This window comes from Pieris rapae, chromosome 3 (genome assembly GCF_905147795.1).
Source record: "Pieris rapae chromosome 3, ilPieRapa1.1, whole genome shotgun sequence".
In the NCBI taxonomy this organism is placed as follows: domain Eukaryota; kingdom Metazoa; phylum Arthropoda; class Insecta; order Lepidoptera; family Pieridae; genus Pieris; species Pieris rapae.
The window spans coordinates 10,707,392-10,726,820 of record NC_059511.1 but is presented as its reverse complement, the minus strand read 5'-3'; the positions used below and the strand labels follow the sequence as shown (position 1 = coordinate 10,726,820).

The 19,429-nt window shown below is 31.8% G+C and overlaps 1 protein-coding gene across 1 annotated transcript in view; it reads right to left on the bottom strand.

Moving 5' to 3' along the window:
• Positions 1 to 31: 31 nt before the first annotated feature.
• The window catches only part of LOC110998299, an 82,072-nt gene continuing 62,674 nt past the window's right edge, over positions 32 to 19,429 (bottom strand). Inside the window, exons 3-4 of the mRNA XM_045634684.1 lie at positions 7,145 to 7,305; positions 32 to 2,956 (exon numbers count right to left, since the gene is read on the bottom strand). Of these exons, the coding sequence (XP_045490640.1) occupies positions 2,897 to 2,956; positions 7,145 to 7,305 (221 nt within the window). The 3' untranslated portion in view covers positions 32 to 2,896. The remainder of the gene's footprint in view (positions 2,957 to 7,144; positions 7,306 to 19,429) is intronic.

Sequence of the window (19,429 nt, the reverse complement as noted above, 5' to 3'; positions counted from 1 at the left end):
AGTAATTAAAACACTTCTTTCATCTGGCTGAGGCATTTATTATTAACATTTATTTTTATTTTTCGATTTTTTATCTTAATACAACATATATAGTAATTAACAATACGTAATAAATAGTCCAAAAGTATATTACGCCTACAAAATAGCGTAGTCGTTATAAGATTACCGTCATGTGAGCTGCTTGACACGAATATGGTTAGGCAACTCACTAGCGTCGGTTAAGGTTTAGGAATATTCTCTGAGAGAATTATCAGGTGATCAAAATAACGAAGGCTAGGAAAATGTACAGATGGTAAATTAATTTTAATTAGTGTCACTGTTGCATAAGAATTCTCTCGGAGTTATTCTTAATTCAAAGGCTACGCAATGACAACAGTCTGAGCAAAATGCCTTTGGGAAAATTCTATGGAAATTTAGCATCTATGCTCTCTGTAAATAGAATGTTCTAAAAATTGTTTATGCTTTTAATTTTGTGCGGTAAGAAGAATAGTTAATTACAATTGTTTGTCTTTGGCAAACATAACATTATGAGAAAATATAATATGTAAATCTCTATCTAGTGGTAATTGAACGTATATACGTTTCTACAAAAATAGTTGCACTCTTAAATAATATAATTCAGAAATAGCGAAATAATAATCATACGTCTTCAAGGAAACTTGAGCTCGAAGGCCGAATTTCTATGAAAATTTCGTATGTGACATTCATCTTCAATATCTACAAGTGAGATCGAAAAATATTGTTTTTAAACAATAATCTTGGTGGATGTGGTACACGCTGAGCGAATGTTTATTACGGTTAGCGGTGTTTATGCGTCACGAGAAAATATAATGAAAATACTTTAGATTCAACAAGACGGTCTAACGAGCGTGAAGCGTTTAATAATATTCTCGTAATAAATGGGTATGTAAATGAAGTTTGTTAGGTACAGGTGAAATAGAAATAGGAAAAACAATTACAGGGTTACAATCCCATTGTATTAGAGAATAATATATTGAAAATGTTGTCATTACATCTAGGAGGTAAAGATCACAAATACACACCATTAACATACATTTATATCGATGTAAACAGCAGTGCAAGTGCGTAGATGGAAAATAATAGCAGCTTTGAGAAAGAAGCATTTAGCTTCAGCATAAGATTTCAGCGGTTAGCAAGGAAATAGCCTGTATTCAATACAGAGCTAAACATTTTTATAAACAAACTAATATCCATATTCGAGATAATGATTCGCCTTAATCTAAAATATTTAAAATATCACAATAAATTGCTGTGCACATACGAAACGGGCAAATTTTGAGTGCAAATACAGTATAGGTAATATATTTATTATAATTATATTTATCATTAATAAATCAGTGGTTACACTTAGGAATGGTTCGAGAACAAGGCGTCGCCAATTATTTTGCCGAAAAGTCATTTATGAGAAATGAGTTTTACGATTTTTTGACATAAAAATAAAAATGACAGTTTAATAAAAAAATTGACATGTTAAAGAAACTTCTTCGGCATTAAGACTTAAGTTTAGTAGTTTTATGATAATTTGATTGTGGTACCCCAAATCAAAGCATTATTTATTAAAATAATATTAATATAAATACCGAAGAGTCTGATGGCTCAAGAACCTGGGTTCTAACAGACCACATCGGTGTTTATTAAACAAAAACTACCTCTGATCGGCCTCCTAAGTACCACAATGAATAATCATATAATCTTATAGATCGCATCCTTAATCCCTATATTAATGACTCGTACTACACTTAACTATTAAAAACAATACTTTATAATCTATTAGACACAAAATAGTGCTATAATATCTATTCATACAAATTGGTGCGATAATTTTAGTATTACAATAAATGCTGATCTACTTTATAATATAAACTACATATATTTTAACATTTAAACTATATTATAACATCAGATATATGTCTAATTGTAATTAGCACAATTTAGTACATTTTGTAATTATCATAAGATCACGACAAATAATAGCTGAGTCCTAAACCTTAGTTTTCTAATGTAGGATGCGAACTGTAAGATTCTAAAAAATATATATTTTAAAGTCGAAAGTGTTATACAATATTATATGAAATAAAATTATTGATGGTATGTTTTTAATGCCGCCGAATTTTCCTGGATTCTCACATTACATAGATAAAATTAATCAAAGATAATTGACTTATTCGGCAATTATTTTTGTATCGACATATTCAAATAGTAAACATAACGTTTGTCCTTTTGTATTACATTTATAGCTGCCTAGTAACAAGACGGTTTGTTAATCGTAAGCCTACTGAAATAACCAAAAGGAACCATAGGAATATCGATGGCTTACTGCTAGTCATGTGCAGTACGCCAAATATAGGCCGACAATTCAAAATAAACACAAATTAGTCAACCTAACCTAGGAATATGAACGCTTACTTACAACCCTCAATTCAAGGAATGCATTAAAAGTAATTAAAACTACTCGAATAAATACAATAAATAGATTTATATTTCAAATGAAGGGCTATAAACTAAAATGTTCATATACGCTCTACCGACTAACAATGTCGACTACCAGTCTTACATTTTAGTTTAATAATTGCTAGAAGTTAAACATTGAGGAAATAGCTGCCGAGAGATTATTTTGACGTAACCAGGTTCCAACGCCTGATACCACTACACACAATAGCTAACGAACAATTCGCTGGCTTTCGGAATCCTTACACTATTTAGTGGTTATTCGCCGCCTGCACCACTTGATATGTTTCATAACGTCTGTAATTAGTACTGGTTGCGTCTAAATACGTCATGCGGTACGCAGCATAACTGAATAGGATCATTAATGTCTCAGTCTATTTGAGAATCACTGATGGAATGTTCAAGAACTAAATGTTCGGAGGGATGATTAGCGGCCGCGCGCCCATCGCAGCAGCGCGTCGGCCAGCACGTCCAAGTGAGCTTTTGTCTGAAACATTTGTCAAAGGTTTTAAAATAAATTCAGTATATTTGTTTTAGGGAAACATAATACATAACATAAAACATAAACATAATAATTGTATTCGTATTGTGAAGATTATCACTGAATTAATTATAAACTATTGTTAAAGGAAATTAATCAATAAAGCATTTTATGAATTTGTTGATTATTCGAATGATCCTAATCCTTGGAATTGATTTGCTTCAGTTCAAATATGTATGGTTGCTCGATAGATAGATTAAAAAGAGTTAGGCATTTCCTGCCAGTTCTTCTTGCCCGCTATACACCCTTCACTTGCGAACTGGTAGTAAATGTAAAGTTAGAATCAAATTAACATCTTTTCTGCTGAGTCTCATAATTTGGTTAACTATATGAATAAAGTTATTTTAAGTTTGATGATAGCCCTACGCTGAAACTTCTAGAAGCCAGCATATCTTAATCTATATATATAAAAGAAAGTCGTGTTAGTTACACCACTTATAACTCAAGAACGAAAGAACAGATTTGAGTGAAAATTGGTATGGAGGTAGCTTAGAGCCAGGAGACGGACATAGGATACTTTTTATCCCGTTCGACAGCGTTCCCGTGGGACTTGACATGAAACGTCAGTCACTATAAAAAGTGGTATAACAAATAAGAATCAGACTTGGAATAATAAAACGCAAATGATAGCTATGTAATTGACGTATAATGACAGCTATGTAATGACGTATATATGACAATTTGATATTTGTAAGAAATCAATATTCAAAATATTTCTATTAAATAAATACGTTTAATTATTTTTACAATTTACAATTTAATTATAATGATAGTGCTATTGCCCATTCGTATAAACAGTGAAGAGAACTATAAAACTCGGTATTGTCGTATGTATACAGTTCATCCAAAGAATGATGAATGTTTCTATTTGTTGTTGTTGTCGAATGACGCATTTAATCGAGTATTGAAACGGGAACGTGAATATGATCACCAGGAATTAAATTTAGTAGTTCAAACGAATGTACCCCTGTTGAAATACCAACAAAAGGAAGTTTATGATACTTTAATGAAGGCAAACGATGATGAAAATGGTGGTTTATATTTCCTAGATGCCCTTGGTGGAACTGGCAAGACATTCCTCATGTCATTAGTTTTAGCAACTGTTCGGGCGAGATCCAACATAGCGGTTGCAGTTGCTTCTTCTGAAATAGCAGCCACATTGTTAGAAGGATGCCGTACGGCTCATTCAGAATTAAAATTACCGTTAAATCTTCAAACTATTGGAGAACCAACGTGTAATATTGCAAAACACTCAGCAATGGCCAAAGTTTTAGCGGCATCGAAAATCATCATCTGGGACGAATGCACAATGGCGCATAAACGTGCATTGGAAGCACTTAACCGAACATTAAAAGATTTACGCAATGAATCGAGATGTTTTGGAGGAGCAATGATTTTACTGTCTGGCGATTTCCGCCAAATACTGCCAGTAATTCCAAGATCTACGGCTGTCGACGAAATAAACGCTTGCCTCAAATCGTCAAATCTATGGCGCTATGTGACGAAACTGCAGCTGACAACAAACATGAGAGTTACATTGCTTACTGATAAAAAAGAAGAAAAAGAATAAAGATGTAGATGACCTGAACTACATAATGGTATGCGTTTGGTGGTTAGAAAATTGAAGAACAATGTAATTTACGCTACGATAATGATAGGAAAATTCAAAGGTGAGGAAGTTCTTATTCCGAGGATCCCGATGATCCCAACCGATATGCCGTTTGAATTTAAAATCCAATACGTCTTGCATTTGCCATGACCATCAACAAATCACAAGGCCAATCCTTAAAAGTTTGTGGTTTAAATCTAGAACATTCATGTTTTTCCCATGGTCAATTATACGTGGCATGTTCACGGGTCGGAAGACCATCAGCGTTGTTTGTTTTTGCGCCTGATAATAAAACAAAAAATGAAAAAATGTGTATCACAAGGTACTTAAGGGAAGAGCAACCTATGTACTAAAATACAGAAATAATAATGAATGATTAATGTAGGTATTTAATTTTTTTGTATTTTTTCCAATAAAAAAACCCAAACTGCTTTTTTATTGCCATTAAGGCGGAACAAAGTTCGCCGGGTCAGCTAGTAGTCATATATAACAACATTTTCTATTTTAAACTTCCATATCTATATATATAAAAGAAAGTCGTGTTAGTTACACCACTTATAACTCAAGAACGAAAGAACAGATTTGAGTGAAAATTGGTATGGAGGTAGCTTAGAGCCAGGAGACGGACATAGGATACTTTTTATCCCGTTCGACAGCGTTCCCGTGGGACTTGACATGAAACGTCAGTCACTATAAAAAGTGGTATAACAAATAAGAATCAGACTTGGAATAATAAAACGCAAATGATAGCTATGTAATTGACGTATAATGACAGCTATGTAATGACGTATATATGACAATTTGATATTTGTAAGAAATCAATATTCAAAATATTTCTATTAAATAAATACGTTTAATTATTTTTACAATTTACAATTTAATTATAATGATAGTGCTATTGCCCATTCGTATAAACAGTGAAGAGAACTATAAAACTCGGTATTGTCGTATGTATACAGTTCATCCAAAGAATGATGAATGTTTCTATTTGTTGTTGTTGTCGAATGACGCATTTAATCGAGTATTGAAACGGGAACGTGAATATGATCACCAGGAATTAAATTTAGTAGTTCAAACGAATGTACCCCTGTTGAAATACCAACAAAAGGAAGTTTATGATACTTTAATGAAGGCAAACGATGATGAAAATGGTGGTTTATATTTCCTAGATGCCCTTGGTGGAACTGGCAAGACATTCCTCATGTCATTAGTTTTAGCAACTGTTCGGGCGAGATCCAACATAGCGGTTGCAGTTGCTTCTTCTGAAATAGCAGCCACATTGTTAGAAGGATGCCGTACGGCTCATTCAGAATTAAAATTACCGTTAAATCTTCAAACTATTGGAGAACCAACGTGTAATATTGCAAAACACTCAGCAATGGCCAAAGTTTTAGCGGCATCGAAAATCATCATCTGGGACGAATGCACAATGGCGCATAAACGTGCATTGGAAGCACTTAACCGAACATTAAAAGATTTACGCAATGAATCGAGATGTTTTGGAGGAGCAATGATTTTACTGTCTGGCGATTTCCGCCAAATACTGCCAGTAATTCCAAGATCTACGGCTGTCGACGAAATAAACGCTTGCCTCAAATCGTCAAATCTATGGCGCTATGTGACGAAACTGCAGCTGACAACAAACATGAGAGTTACATTGCTTACTGATAAAAAAGAAGAAAAAGAATAAAGATGTAGATGACCTGAACTACATAATGGTATGCGTTTGGTGGTTAGAAAATTGAAGAACAATGTAATTTACGCTACGATAATGATAGGAAAATTCAAAGGTGAGGAAGTTCTTATTCCGAGGATCCCGATGATCCCAACCGATATGCCGTTTGAATTTAAAATCCAATACGTCTTGCATTTGCCATGACCATCAACAAATCACAAGGCCAATCCTTAAAAGTTTGTGGTTTAAATCTAGAACATTCATGTTTTTCCCATGGTCAATTATACGTGGCATGTTCACGGGTCGGAAGACCATCAGCGTTGTTTGTTTTTGCGCCTGATAATAAAACAAAAAATGAAAAAATGTGTATCACAAGGTACTTAAGGGAAGAGCAACCTATGTACTAAAATACAGAAATAATAATGAATGATTAATGTAGGTATTTAATTTTTTTGTATTTTTTCCAATAAAAAAACCCAAACTGCTTTTTTATTGCCATTAAGGCGGAACAAAGTTCGCCGGGTCAGCTAGTTTTAAATAAAATGTACTATATACTAATAATAATAATTTATTGTATTCTTGCACATGGTAAAAAAATGTGTAATGTGGTACAATCGTTAATTTTCATCATCAGTTAACTGTACTAAAGGAATTTTACATTTTACATTATTAGTCATATGAATTGGTCAATTATTTATATCGTACATATCATATTCATACATTATTAAATTTATATCAACTACAGTGTCTCTCGCAAATATTTCTTTTTAGTACAGCAAATGTATTATTGTGACGTATGGTGTGTACCACATTAAAAGTAACGTACGTAAGGACAGAAGTAGATATTTACCGTCTTATAAAACATGCAAGCCTGCCGATCTTCGTCCTCCCCACTGGGGCAGTCAATGAAGCCGTCACAGAGCACATGGTCGTCGATACATCTATAACGCCCCTGACGGTCGGGAGTCGGACATGCGAATCTTTCCATGCCATCAGCGGCCGGGGGACATTCTGAAATGGAATTTTTTTATAAAATAAGAACGCAGTAAATCAAGATATATATATTTACTTATTTATTTATCCTTTATTACCTTATACAAAAACACACATAACAAAAATAAAAAAATAAACAGTTACAAAAGATATAAGGCAAAGGGCAGCCTTATCGCTTACGAGCGATTTCTTCTAGGCAACCCTAATGAGAAACAACGTTAAAGAAACACCATCAGAGGGTAGAGTACAAAAAATAAAAAAACAATTAACAAAAGAAACAAAAAAAAACTAAAAACTTAAAACAAGTGTTACTATAACTAATTGAATATAATAAAACAAAACCAAAGATAATTTATGATTGGGTAAAAAATCTATAAATAATATAACGATAGTATTTTATAACAATAAATATAAACTTAGTATAAGATATAGATTTATTCAGTCAATAAACCTTTCTTTTTAGGTCTGAGCCTCAGAATTCTGTATCTAGTATATGGATAAAATAAGACACACATACTACCAGTATGTGTCTTATTTTATCCACTCACAGGTAATTGGGCAATCAATTTCTGTATTTGTAATTTTTAACTTAAAACGAGATATCAAAGTAAATTTAATGAGATGTTTGCAAAGAATAACGAGGCCAAAATATTGTAAAAGGTTTTTTATATATTTTCTATAAAAATCTGCCAATAATAATTCACTGTTTAAGAACACCGTATTGGCATCTTATTAAAATAATAATAGATATTAAAATATTGCTATTACACTCCTCATGTTGTACAACTAAGTGTTTTTAAAAGCAGTTTTTGCCGCGCATCACCATGTGGAACTAGCTGGCCACTGAAATGTTACGGAACCAATTCGACCAAGGGTCCTTCCCCGAGCCTTCTACCAATGTGAGTATCCATGGATACTCATGTTTTTTTGTTAAATAAAAAATACTGATGCAGCTGTGTAATTTGCTTACCTAGTATTAATTTTAATTGTATACACATATTAACTGTATGTCGTCTTTGTGCTCGGCTCATTTAACTTATTGAAATGTTATGAACAATCTATATTAATATTTCAGGCATTTGGTAAAAAACCTGCCATAATAATACGCAAAAGTGTAGTTATATGTAGATAAGTTCATAATCATACCGTAATCTAGAATGAGCTGTGAGCTCATGGCATGACACAATGCTGTAAGTTTAAGCTAATATATCTATTCTAATTAATCATGGTATGTAATATTTGGTGTGTTTATAAGGTCAAAGTATTTTTTTTAATATATAAGGATTAAACAATTAATACAGATGTATTCAAAGTTAATTTGTACATGATTACAAAATAAATCTTCCACGTGCCACTTCAAACGTATGTTGGTAATCTAATCAGAGGGACGAACCTTTGAGGTAGAATTTCAATCAACCTTTGGAATACGCAACTCTCTTCTCGTTTGTTATTTTATTTGATTAAACTTGAATGGACCAAATAGTTTTTCAAATTGAATTTATTTTCATTAAGTATATGTCCTTTTTAACGATAGGTTTTCATAAATCAAAAGATTGTTAAGAAACTTTTTCAAAATGTTAATTAGAAATGTCTATGGAGAGAAGTAAGTGTAAGAACTACTGTATTTTGTATTTATATAAAATTCATAATCTTTGTTTGCTTAGTTGTTGGATAAACTTTAGTAATTAGTTTTAACATAGTTGTAACCTAAATTCACTTGGGTACACTTGCAAAACCACTATCAATTATTTTTAAAGATTTACAGTAAAACTTTGTAAAAAAGTTCTTTGTTTAAGACATAAAGTTTACGGTACGTCAATTATTAACTTTTTTTATAATATATATATATATATACTAGCGGATCCGACAGTCTACACGTCTTTAATTTCAAAATTTCAATTTTTAATAAGCCATTTTGATGAAAATTATTATTCAAATGTTATGACAATATCTAACGATCCAGCACATGGTCACACACGATATAACACAATGATAACAAAACTTTTTTTAAATTTCGGGACAGACTAAAATTAAAATTCGAATATTATTTAAAATTTGACACTGCGATTTTTACTTGTTTATTGTTAATTGACTTGCGCCGTCTGTCGGATCCAATGTAAAACATTCCAAAATCAACAACAACTAATAAATTGAAAATTAATTAAAAAAACATTGTCCAGCGGACAAAATTGTGAATCTAAACCATTCCCAGATCCCCTTGAACACACACAAAAAATTTCGTCGAAATCGGTCCAGTCGTTTAGGAGGAGTTCAGTCACATACACACGCACACAAGAAATATATATATTAAGATATTTGACCTTAAATTGAATTAAACTTATTTAATTAACTGATAGAATTATACATATTTTTTCTGACGATTATAGTATAGGCGTTGATTGTGTTACAATACTTCCTGAGTATCAGCCCTACATTTATGTTATGTATATTTTACATTTTTTACATTTGACGCGAGCCTTCTTGTCTACGCATTGCAATAAGACTGCTACATCAAGTTGATAAATAGATTCATCTGTTTGAACGCAACGAAACCTTGATCATTAAGGAAACTTATCAAAACCGTAGATTGCCTACGCAGGTGAATCTGCAGAAGTAAGTTATCTAATGAATTCTTAATAGTTTAATTTTATCATCAAAATTTATTTAAAGTAAGTGGTCACTAGATAACTCTATTTCAGTAGCACATTTCACGTCAAATGTTTGTACAAACCATATTAAGCACAGTTAAGTGACCAACTAACCACTCGGCAGCTGAAATTTCCCTGTAAGCTCATAATGACATTACTATACTGGTTAAAGGTTCCGAAATATAACGTAAATTTTGAAACAAAAATTTGTCCGTTTTTCATAGATTTTTTTCAACAAGAAGAATACCAGTTAAAGAGGTAAACCATTTTTTTAATAATAAATTTAATATTCGCTTGACCTGATTGATATATATCAAAATAACTGTTCCATACATACCTAACCTAAATTACCATTAATCGCGTTTGGTGCAGAGGAGCAGGTGACAAAAGGTTAAAATAAAAGAAATAAATCAGTGGGGCTACAACCCTTTTAGGTCTGGGCCTCAGATGTATGTATCTGTTTCATGATCATTTGTCAATCTAATAGGGAAGTAGGGGATCAGCCTCCTGTGCCTGACACACGTCGTCGAATTTTTGGGTATCCGGGAAGCCGGTTTCCTCACAATGTTCCATTTCGCCATTCGTGCGAATGTTAAAGGCGTATATAGCAAAAAATATCTAAAAAATAAACTATCGGGCTGAATTATCGCTTAGGGGTTCGAAAGATAGTAGCCGATTCTCATAAATGCATTAAAATTTCATAAGAATCTGTCAAGCCGTTTCGGAGGAGTATGGTAACTAACATTGTGACACGGGAATTTTATAAACATAGATAATGATAGTAAAGTACGCAGTTAAACCGCTTTTATAAATGTGTTAAGAATCTTAACGCTCATTATCTTTAAAGAATGTGCTTAAAATAAATGTCTCTAAACCGTAATAGTGAACGAAATGTAGGTTCTTCTAAAAGTGGCGTATTTCACAACTCCGGCACGTAGACTCGGCCGCCATCGTGAGCGTCTATTTTTAGCTGGCCGGGCGTAAGGCCTCGTTTACGGAAATGAATTGAACGTTAAGATGAAGCGGTAAAGCATAATTTTTATTTGTTTTCTCGAATTCTTATACCTTTGGAAGTATTTATGTTTGAAAGGTATTATTTTTCCTTCCTTAATTGATATACTTCGTCGGGGTATCTATGTATTAACAGACTATTACAGAATAAAAATATTTTATACTTTACAGATGTAGATTGCAGCTGAACTTAGGAGCTATTAATTAAAATCTCAAGAATATTTACCTATATTTAATATATTAGTTATTTCTACAGTAATATTTTTTAAAATTCCTAATATTTAAAAAAACTACTGAGCCTATTGACACAAACATGTTAAAATGTTGTACAGATTCTTATGACGATTATTTTTTTATACAATAAATTAAATTCAAAATTAATAGTCACATTAATGTTAAGATAGTACAAATGTAAATTTAATTATGTAATAAATACACTAAACTGGTAACACTGGTAAATTTTAGAGTAGAGGACTTAGAGGAGAACTAGCCATTCTGCTTATCGCTTTATTCATTCATACGTGGCCTTCGCGTTGTAGGCTGTAGCTCCATTATACGACCTCTATACAGAATTCATTCACATTGCATGCTCTGTATTGTCTTGAGTAACCGTAAACAGGTTAAAGTTATTGAAATTATTACATTTTCAAATTAGAAAGGTTTAGTATTCGGTTAACTTACGAAAGTACGATGTAATGCTTTTGGAAGTGTAAAAAAATCTATCATTATGTTGACAGTTTAAGGTGTTTAAGTCGGGGTTTATATTTTATAAGCTTAGTTAAAAGGCCGGCAGTGCACTAGTGAGCTTTCTGGCAAAAGTGTCCATGGGCGTATCTCTTAACTCCTGCCCAATTCCTTTTTATCGTATCCACTCTTTTCTCCACATATTTTTAGTTAAATAAGTTTTATCTGTTATAATAAGATTACAGATGTTACATAAGACGTGTCAAAGACTTTCCCTAATGAGTGTCGTTTGGCTAAAGTTGAGTTGACATGGTGAGTAAATATCGTGGGCGAGATCGTTAGTGAAGAGATCAAAATAGCCTAGACGTTCTGGCGACCAATAAACTGTTCCAACTAATTTCGATTCCCGAACCTAAGATTAGACACGCTAAAAGTATTGCACTACATTTTCTCTTAAAACGTGTTGTGGTTGTATTTAGATATTTGTTTTAAAAATGAAATTACAATAGTAATTATTGTGATTCCATTTTTAAAGTTTTAAAAATGGAACCTCAGTAACTATCTTTGGCAAATTGTGTCATAATTCTAAATGAGAAGAAGGATATATGTTGACTATCTTTTTAAATTTTTGAAGAAGTAATTATAGTTCTTATTGCTAAAAACAAAACAAATGCTATTTGCATTATCTTAATATTAAACATTGAGGAGGATTTGTGAGATAATTTATGTTCACTCGAATTGACAACAAGGCACTTTTCTATGTTGCTGTGTATCAACTGAACTATAAACGTTATTGTTTAATACTTAACATATATCGATAATTGACCGATTTAAATATCAACTGCATTCAAACTACAGAAAAAACATAACTTATATCGCTTGAAAAGAATACTTATTTATATAATATTTATTGTTATCAGTAATTTAATCTCTCTAATATTAAACACGAATATTTCTAAAATCAAATTGTTTTAAATTTGTATAAAGGCAACGATCGTAACTCTACGCTACATGTTCTACGAAAGTCGTAGCATCGACGTAGCATGCACGTAGCATACATAACTTTCATTCTTTTACTAGACAACTATATAATATAATAAGGCACATATTCCCTTTCTATTTATATTATTGGTTGCGAACATAACTTCAATTTACTTTCGTCTGGAGATGGACGTGATAAGAATAAGTACGGTTTTATTGCCTTGCAGTGTATGCTATCGATATCACTAAATTTTAAAGTTTATTTGCTGACGATTTATAGTTGGTTCGTGTATCGAAAAAGCTTGATGTGTACAAAATAAAGTCTCTAGGTACTGTATTACAGCTTTAAATTCCGAAATAAGGGGTCTTGTGCATGTCACCGCTTGTTGTTAAGTACTTTATTTACGAAACCTGTTAATCCTATCAAAATATAAAAATCAAACTGACCAAGCTTGGTAAATCTTAGTAGCCTTTTCTTTGACGTTTGCTAGAAGACTTCAATAACTACTAGAAAACATTACAGCGTACAGAGCGCAAGTGTGAGCGTATAGGTATTTACACAGAGAAGCATCATTTATGCGTGTCTTGCGCACCCTGAATATTAATGCATGTGCGGCGGATATATTTAGTTGCACATTGACTAGACAAATATTGCATTATTTATACTTAGTTATAAGAAGGTTATATTTTTTCTTTTGTCGTTTATATATTTTTTTAGTTTTCTATTGTATGAGTATGAGATGACAGTATAAGAAATACGGAAATAAATCAATCCTGAAATAATAAAAAAAAAATTCTTAAATTATACACATATTGTTTTTTTTATTTCAAGACTTGTATCTTCGTAGGCCATTATTATTTAGGTAGGTATAGACAAATTATTTTGCTACAAAGTATGGCGTACTATATATATATAAGCTAAATATTAGTTTTTATATGTTATGATAAAAAGTCATCCCTAGAGAAAACGCTAAGGGAAGCGCAAAAACACTCAAACACAGTGTTTTTCATTTGTATGATCGAAACATCTAAAATGCCATTTTAATGCCATATTTCTACAGGCGATTATTTCCCTTAAATAGTTTACGGTATAAGATAAAAGCGCAAACCAACAGTAGTTTCAATTTACTTGCTGTCTGCCCGCCGCCTTAATTCCATTTTAAAAGTTTATTTTCCTTTCAATACGTCGCAACGTTTACGACTTTGTGGCTTTATTTGTTGATACTGTACTGATTAACCTAGATTCGGTGGCGTTGGATTTTTTACTCAAATAAGATACCCGTACCCAAAAGCGAAATCAGTCTAATTACACTATATTTAAAAAAAAATTAATGTTTAAAATTAAAAAACGTAATATATCCGATAGCGATAAAGTTTTTTACATTTTTTTTATTGAACAAGGGGCCAACGGGCAGGAGGCTCACTTGATGAAGTTATACCGCCGCCCATGGACACTCTTGTGGACATGATGTTGTTGATCTATAGTACAACACGATCCAGGAGGACCTGGGCTTAGTTAGCTAGCATTCCAAATTTATAATAATAATAATAATAATAATTTATATACCACCAAATATTCAATCATCCGCCACCCGAACGCCGTAAGCCCAGAGGCCAGATTGGGCAGTGAAGGTTACCTGAGTCAAGCGGGAGATAAGCCTGCTGCATCAAGTACTGCTAGATCTAGAGTGGAGAACGCCTTGCTGCAGCAGAGAGCCAACAATTGGAAAGTGGTAAAGGTCAAGAGCGCTGGACGTTTCTAGTTACGGAAACCAAGACATTTTTCGGGTTGCAGAGCCAGTGGAGTAAGTTAGTAAGATAATCAGCCTTTAAAAAAATGAGATAAGAACATTTACTGAAACACAACCAAACTCTTTTAAATTTAGAGTGTCCATTGGTGCAGTATCACTAAACATGATGTGAGCCTCCTGTCCTATAAAAAACCCACTAAATAAACATCTATCCCAGTATTCACGCAAACAAAAATCAAATATTCCTTCGTAAATGTATTCTTGTTTATTTTTGTCGTTTCGAATAAAGTAAAGCCTTTATTTGGCACGGAGATAATGAAAATCCAGGTAATTTAATTTGTGTCTCGGATCAGAAACTTAAGTGAAAAACCATTTATTTAAATGGTGCCTTATATTATTTGAAGACATCAATAATTTAATTGATCGCGGAGGGAAAAGAACGGAATAAAAAGAAAGGTTAAGTATTTTTGGGTCTTCAGCGGTATAGATGAATATTTACGAAGCGACGGTGTACGTGCCTTCGTCATGAAGCATGTTCCATTCACCGTGCCTTTATTTTTCAAGATGCTTTCACTTCATCTTCATAGGGCTTATCGATACGTAGGAGTAATCATTAAAAACGTGTTTTCTCTGATGTATAATTTTAGTTATAAGTTTACGCGCATTATCTGTACTTTATGTTTCTTACGATTAATTTTTTCGGTATTAGCATTTTAATGAATTAAACGTAATAACAATATCTGTTTGTTCGAATAGTAAATATTATTAAATGATCATTTATACATTATTAAATGATATATATATTTATATTTTTTTTGTTTTTTAGTGATTCACTATTTAAATTAGGATCCTTCAATTAAATATTATATGGTTAATCGTTATATAGTTTAAGCGAAATCAATGTTTTCAAACGTTGTTTATATTTTAGTTTATTCAACATTAACAGACTGAATTATAAAAAATTAATAAGGCTGTCTAAACCTTTAATTTTATACTCATGTCTCTCATTTAATCACAGCGTAAACACAATTCGACTGAAGAAGAGGAAACTATATTGTACTTAAAATAGTTCAATTAGACCGATTTAGTTGTTATGGGGGTAAAAATCTACTTTATTAACTAATATTGACATTTACTATCGTTTCGCATGAAATTACATGACATATTACAGTATTTTATACTGAATCTGTAAGATTTCATCTAAATGACAGGATATAAATTCATATTATGGCCACATTATAGTATCCATACAAAACATTTACTTTATATTAAAAGTCTGAACGAATCACCCAAGTTTCAAAGTGAGTGGGCGTAGATCTAGTTGGGTCATTAATCATATAACAAGTAATTTATTGCTTCAATGGGACATCAATGTAGGCGAAACGTCCGAATCTCCATAGGGTGTCTAAGCGCCGTACTGGCTAGCGATTCCACAATAGCAGATTACGTTGGGTAGTATTCTTTACAATATGCCATCTCATGTGCTTAGCATTATTGGAGGAAGAATTTATTTCAAGTGGGTTTCTTTGGTTAAATATATTTTTTTATTCTACATAATATGTATGTGTATATTTATTTAACATATTATGTATTTTTATTCTACATAATATGTATGAATTTGAATTTGTATCCAAATACAAAGGAAAGTAAAATTCATACAGGTTTCGTAATTTTTATAGAATAGGGGGCAAACGGCTAGGACCTCCGCCTCATCTTAAGTAATGCCACCGGCTATAGACACTGGAACATGGACACAATGCTAGGCTCGCTAGTGCATTGCCGACCTTTCAAAAATGGGTACGCCCTTTTCTTGAGGTTTCGGAAACTGGAGAGGTTCGGAAATACTTCAATTCAATGGTTCCACATAGTGGTGGTGGGTGGCAAAGAATGCCTTAAAAACTATGTAATTTTGATTCGTTAGTATTTTGTTTACATTTCTGTTTAGTGGGTTTAATATAATATGTGAAGCTGTTACTTCAAGATAGTGTCACTGAAAATTGATGTCGGTGACAACAACATCGAACTGAAATGGACCTGGGTTACAGGCATTGTGTTTATTTTGTATGTACTGTTCAATTGAACAAACATTTTTAAGTTAATTCTAGTGTTTCTTCTGCATATGGCAAAACTTAAATTTATGTATTAATGAAAAAAAAAATCATTTTATTAGTATTAAATTTAATTAATTTTTATATTATTTTGTGTTTAATTTAATTTAATATTAGATTTCTGGTAATAGTTGCACGTACACTATTAGAACTGTCACCATCAAGATAAAAATAGTTACGTATATAAATGAGATTCTAGTAATTAAATAGCATCGGGTATTAATAGGAGTCAAGTGAATAAAAATAAATACCGTAGTTAATGGTAACACGTCTATTTCTAGACGATCGATTATACTAAATAATGTAAGAACATTCTGTCGGGGCAGGCCGAGGTATTAATAAAAACAAGACGTTTAAAATAGACTGTGATTTAATATTTTTAATTAATCCTAATAAGGGTACCTTTGGTACTTTCCAAGTCTAATTTTGTAGATAAATATTTTTTTTGGTTTCGTTTCATTTAATCCCAGTAAACCAACAATGATATTGATCATCGCAGGATCACAGTAAGTACAAATAAAATAAAGAAAAAAAAAACAGAGCAGACTATTCTTTGCTTTCCTAGGAACTTTAAAGACAAAAGAGAAGACAGAAGAAACCAAATTAAGAGTTAAAAATAAAACATTTTTATTACAGAAGAGATTATAGATAAGTAATATTATGTCGACTTATTTTTCTACTATACTGCTTTGACACTATGTTCGTGTGTCCAGTACCGCACTTGCAGTTCTCTTTAGGCGTGTTATTTGTTGTTTCCGAAAGTTTGATCGCCTTTTTGCACATTTAAGACATAAATTATTTAGTAAATGTATTTCAAAAACATAGCCTATATTCCTGTTTTCGGTTCAACTTTATTTACGTATTTTAAACGAATATGCTCCCAACTATGTATTGGAGTAATGTCAATTGTATGTTTTGTGTGTAAGCAGTATGTCAATCTTTAAACTCTCACTAAAAGTCTTACTAGATTATATCTTACATATATGTATGAGATGTTTTTATAATATAGTTTTAACTATTTTACAGATAATTTTTAGTGATAGCTTTTTTATTTTACTAAATGACTTAGGTAACTAGCTACTTAATGAGATAATTAAAAAAACTAACAATGCTTTAAGCTTTTTGAGATCTTAAATATCGAGACTATATGGCTTCACCAGATCAACGATAAATAATTATTGCATAATTTTGTGTTAAGTTGTGCTGACTAAAAACATTGCTCTTTCAAAAGCTTCTCTCAAGCCAGACCAATTTCATTTACATTTAATGTTCAATTTTAAACGAATTTCACTTCCAACTTATTCGTACCGCAATTTATCAAATATCCAATACCAATTCATATAAAATATTAAACGGATTGTTTTACAATTTGGAGCCTAAATGGAGGCTATATATTCACACAAGAAAACGCATTGTGCTAAATTCAGATTATGGGTGCAACTCTTCGAGATATTTATATATGTATTCAATATTAGCAACGCAAAATTCAGTCTTGGAGGATAAACCACTATTATATTTAAAAAAAGAGTGCTTATGACCACACGACTGAAGTGAAACTTCTTTCACTACATCTGCATGTATATATATATGTATATATGTATGTGTGTGTGTATAATATGTACATATATTATTTTTCTACAAAATATATTATATTTACTTTCATGTTTTCATGGGTAAATTAATTTTTTTGCATAGATCTTTTATTTTTATTCATTATTTTCATTATTGGATACATCAGTAATTACTGTGGTTGATTGTAAAACTGAGACAATAGGCTTATAAAAAAACAGAAGTGTGTTAGATATACGAAACGTATTTGGCTATGAGAGGAAGAGAGAAAGAAAATGTGCGCGCGCACTGCTGTCTCTTGCTTATATCCCCGCTCAACTTCCGTTCACCTTGCCCGATCACACTTTTCGTAACGCTTACGTCACGCGTTCGCCAGCTTACTCCCCAACTCAAGCGTACGTAAAGAAATTTACTTCAAAAATTATTCCTGACAGATGAAGGATTCTTGTTTGGATTATAATAAAAATTTATGCACAGCCATGTATTGAAGTCACGATATCACAATAACTCATTAGGCTATAACCACATATAAATTGGAAAGATAACTCAAAAACAATATCTTTATATACCAACATATTCAAAAGAAAACGTGAATTACTCTTCATTGTGTCCTCCCTGTATGAAAATAAAGTGAATAAAAAATACCGAGTCACATTCGTATAACAAAAACAAACTGCGTACATGCCTCTAGTCTCTACGGTAATGAGTTGATTTACGAGAAATAGCTCTGTTTTTCGTGATATTTTCCGTACAAATTTAGGTTTTGATTGTGCAATACTTTTATTCCTGTGGGTATATTTATTTAGAACACTTGAACAGGAAAGATATACATACCTTTATTGTATTACTATAGGATGCTATTCTGTATTTAAAAAAGCCTTTGATTGAAGCTTGATTTTATTTTAGATGTTAGTTTTGTAATAAATTAATACTTATTCGTTTTTTACTCTCTTTTCACCTTAAAGCTTAGTCAATCAACCTCCGTAATAATTAATATTATCTTATTATACATATTAATGCAATAAAAATGTTCATATATTAATAAATAAAACTACAAAGTCGTATGGTACGAAACAGGAAAAACATTTACTGTTATTGTTAAAAAAAATTAAATAAAATTCAGGGAAAAGTAATTCGGATCTATGAAGAGGCGGAAAATTGGATTCATTGTCATCCGATACGCGATAACAATAACACAACTGAGATACACCAGAGTTTGTATTACAGATCTCGGTTCACTCATTTGAGGAATAATGAAACCATTTAAATCGAATATTTGTAGGTCATTGATAATACTTGTTGATTCAAATTATATTTTAAATTTAGAACACATTATAACTTTTTATTATGATATCTGCATAAGTGTGTGTTTTTGTATAATGGAGGTTTA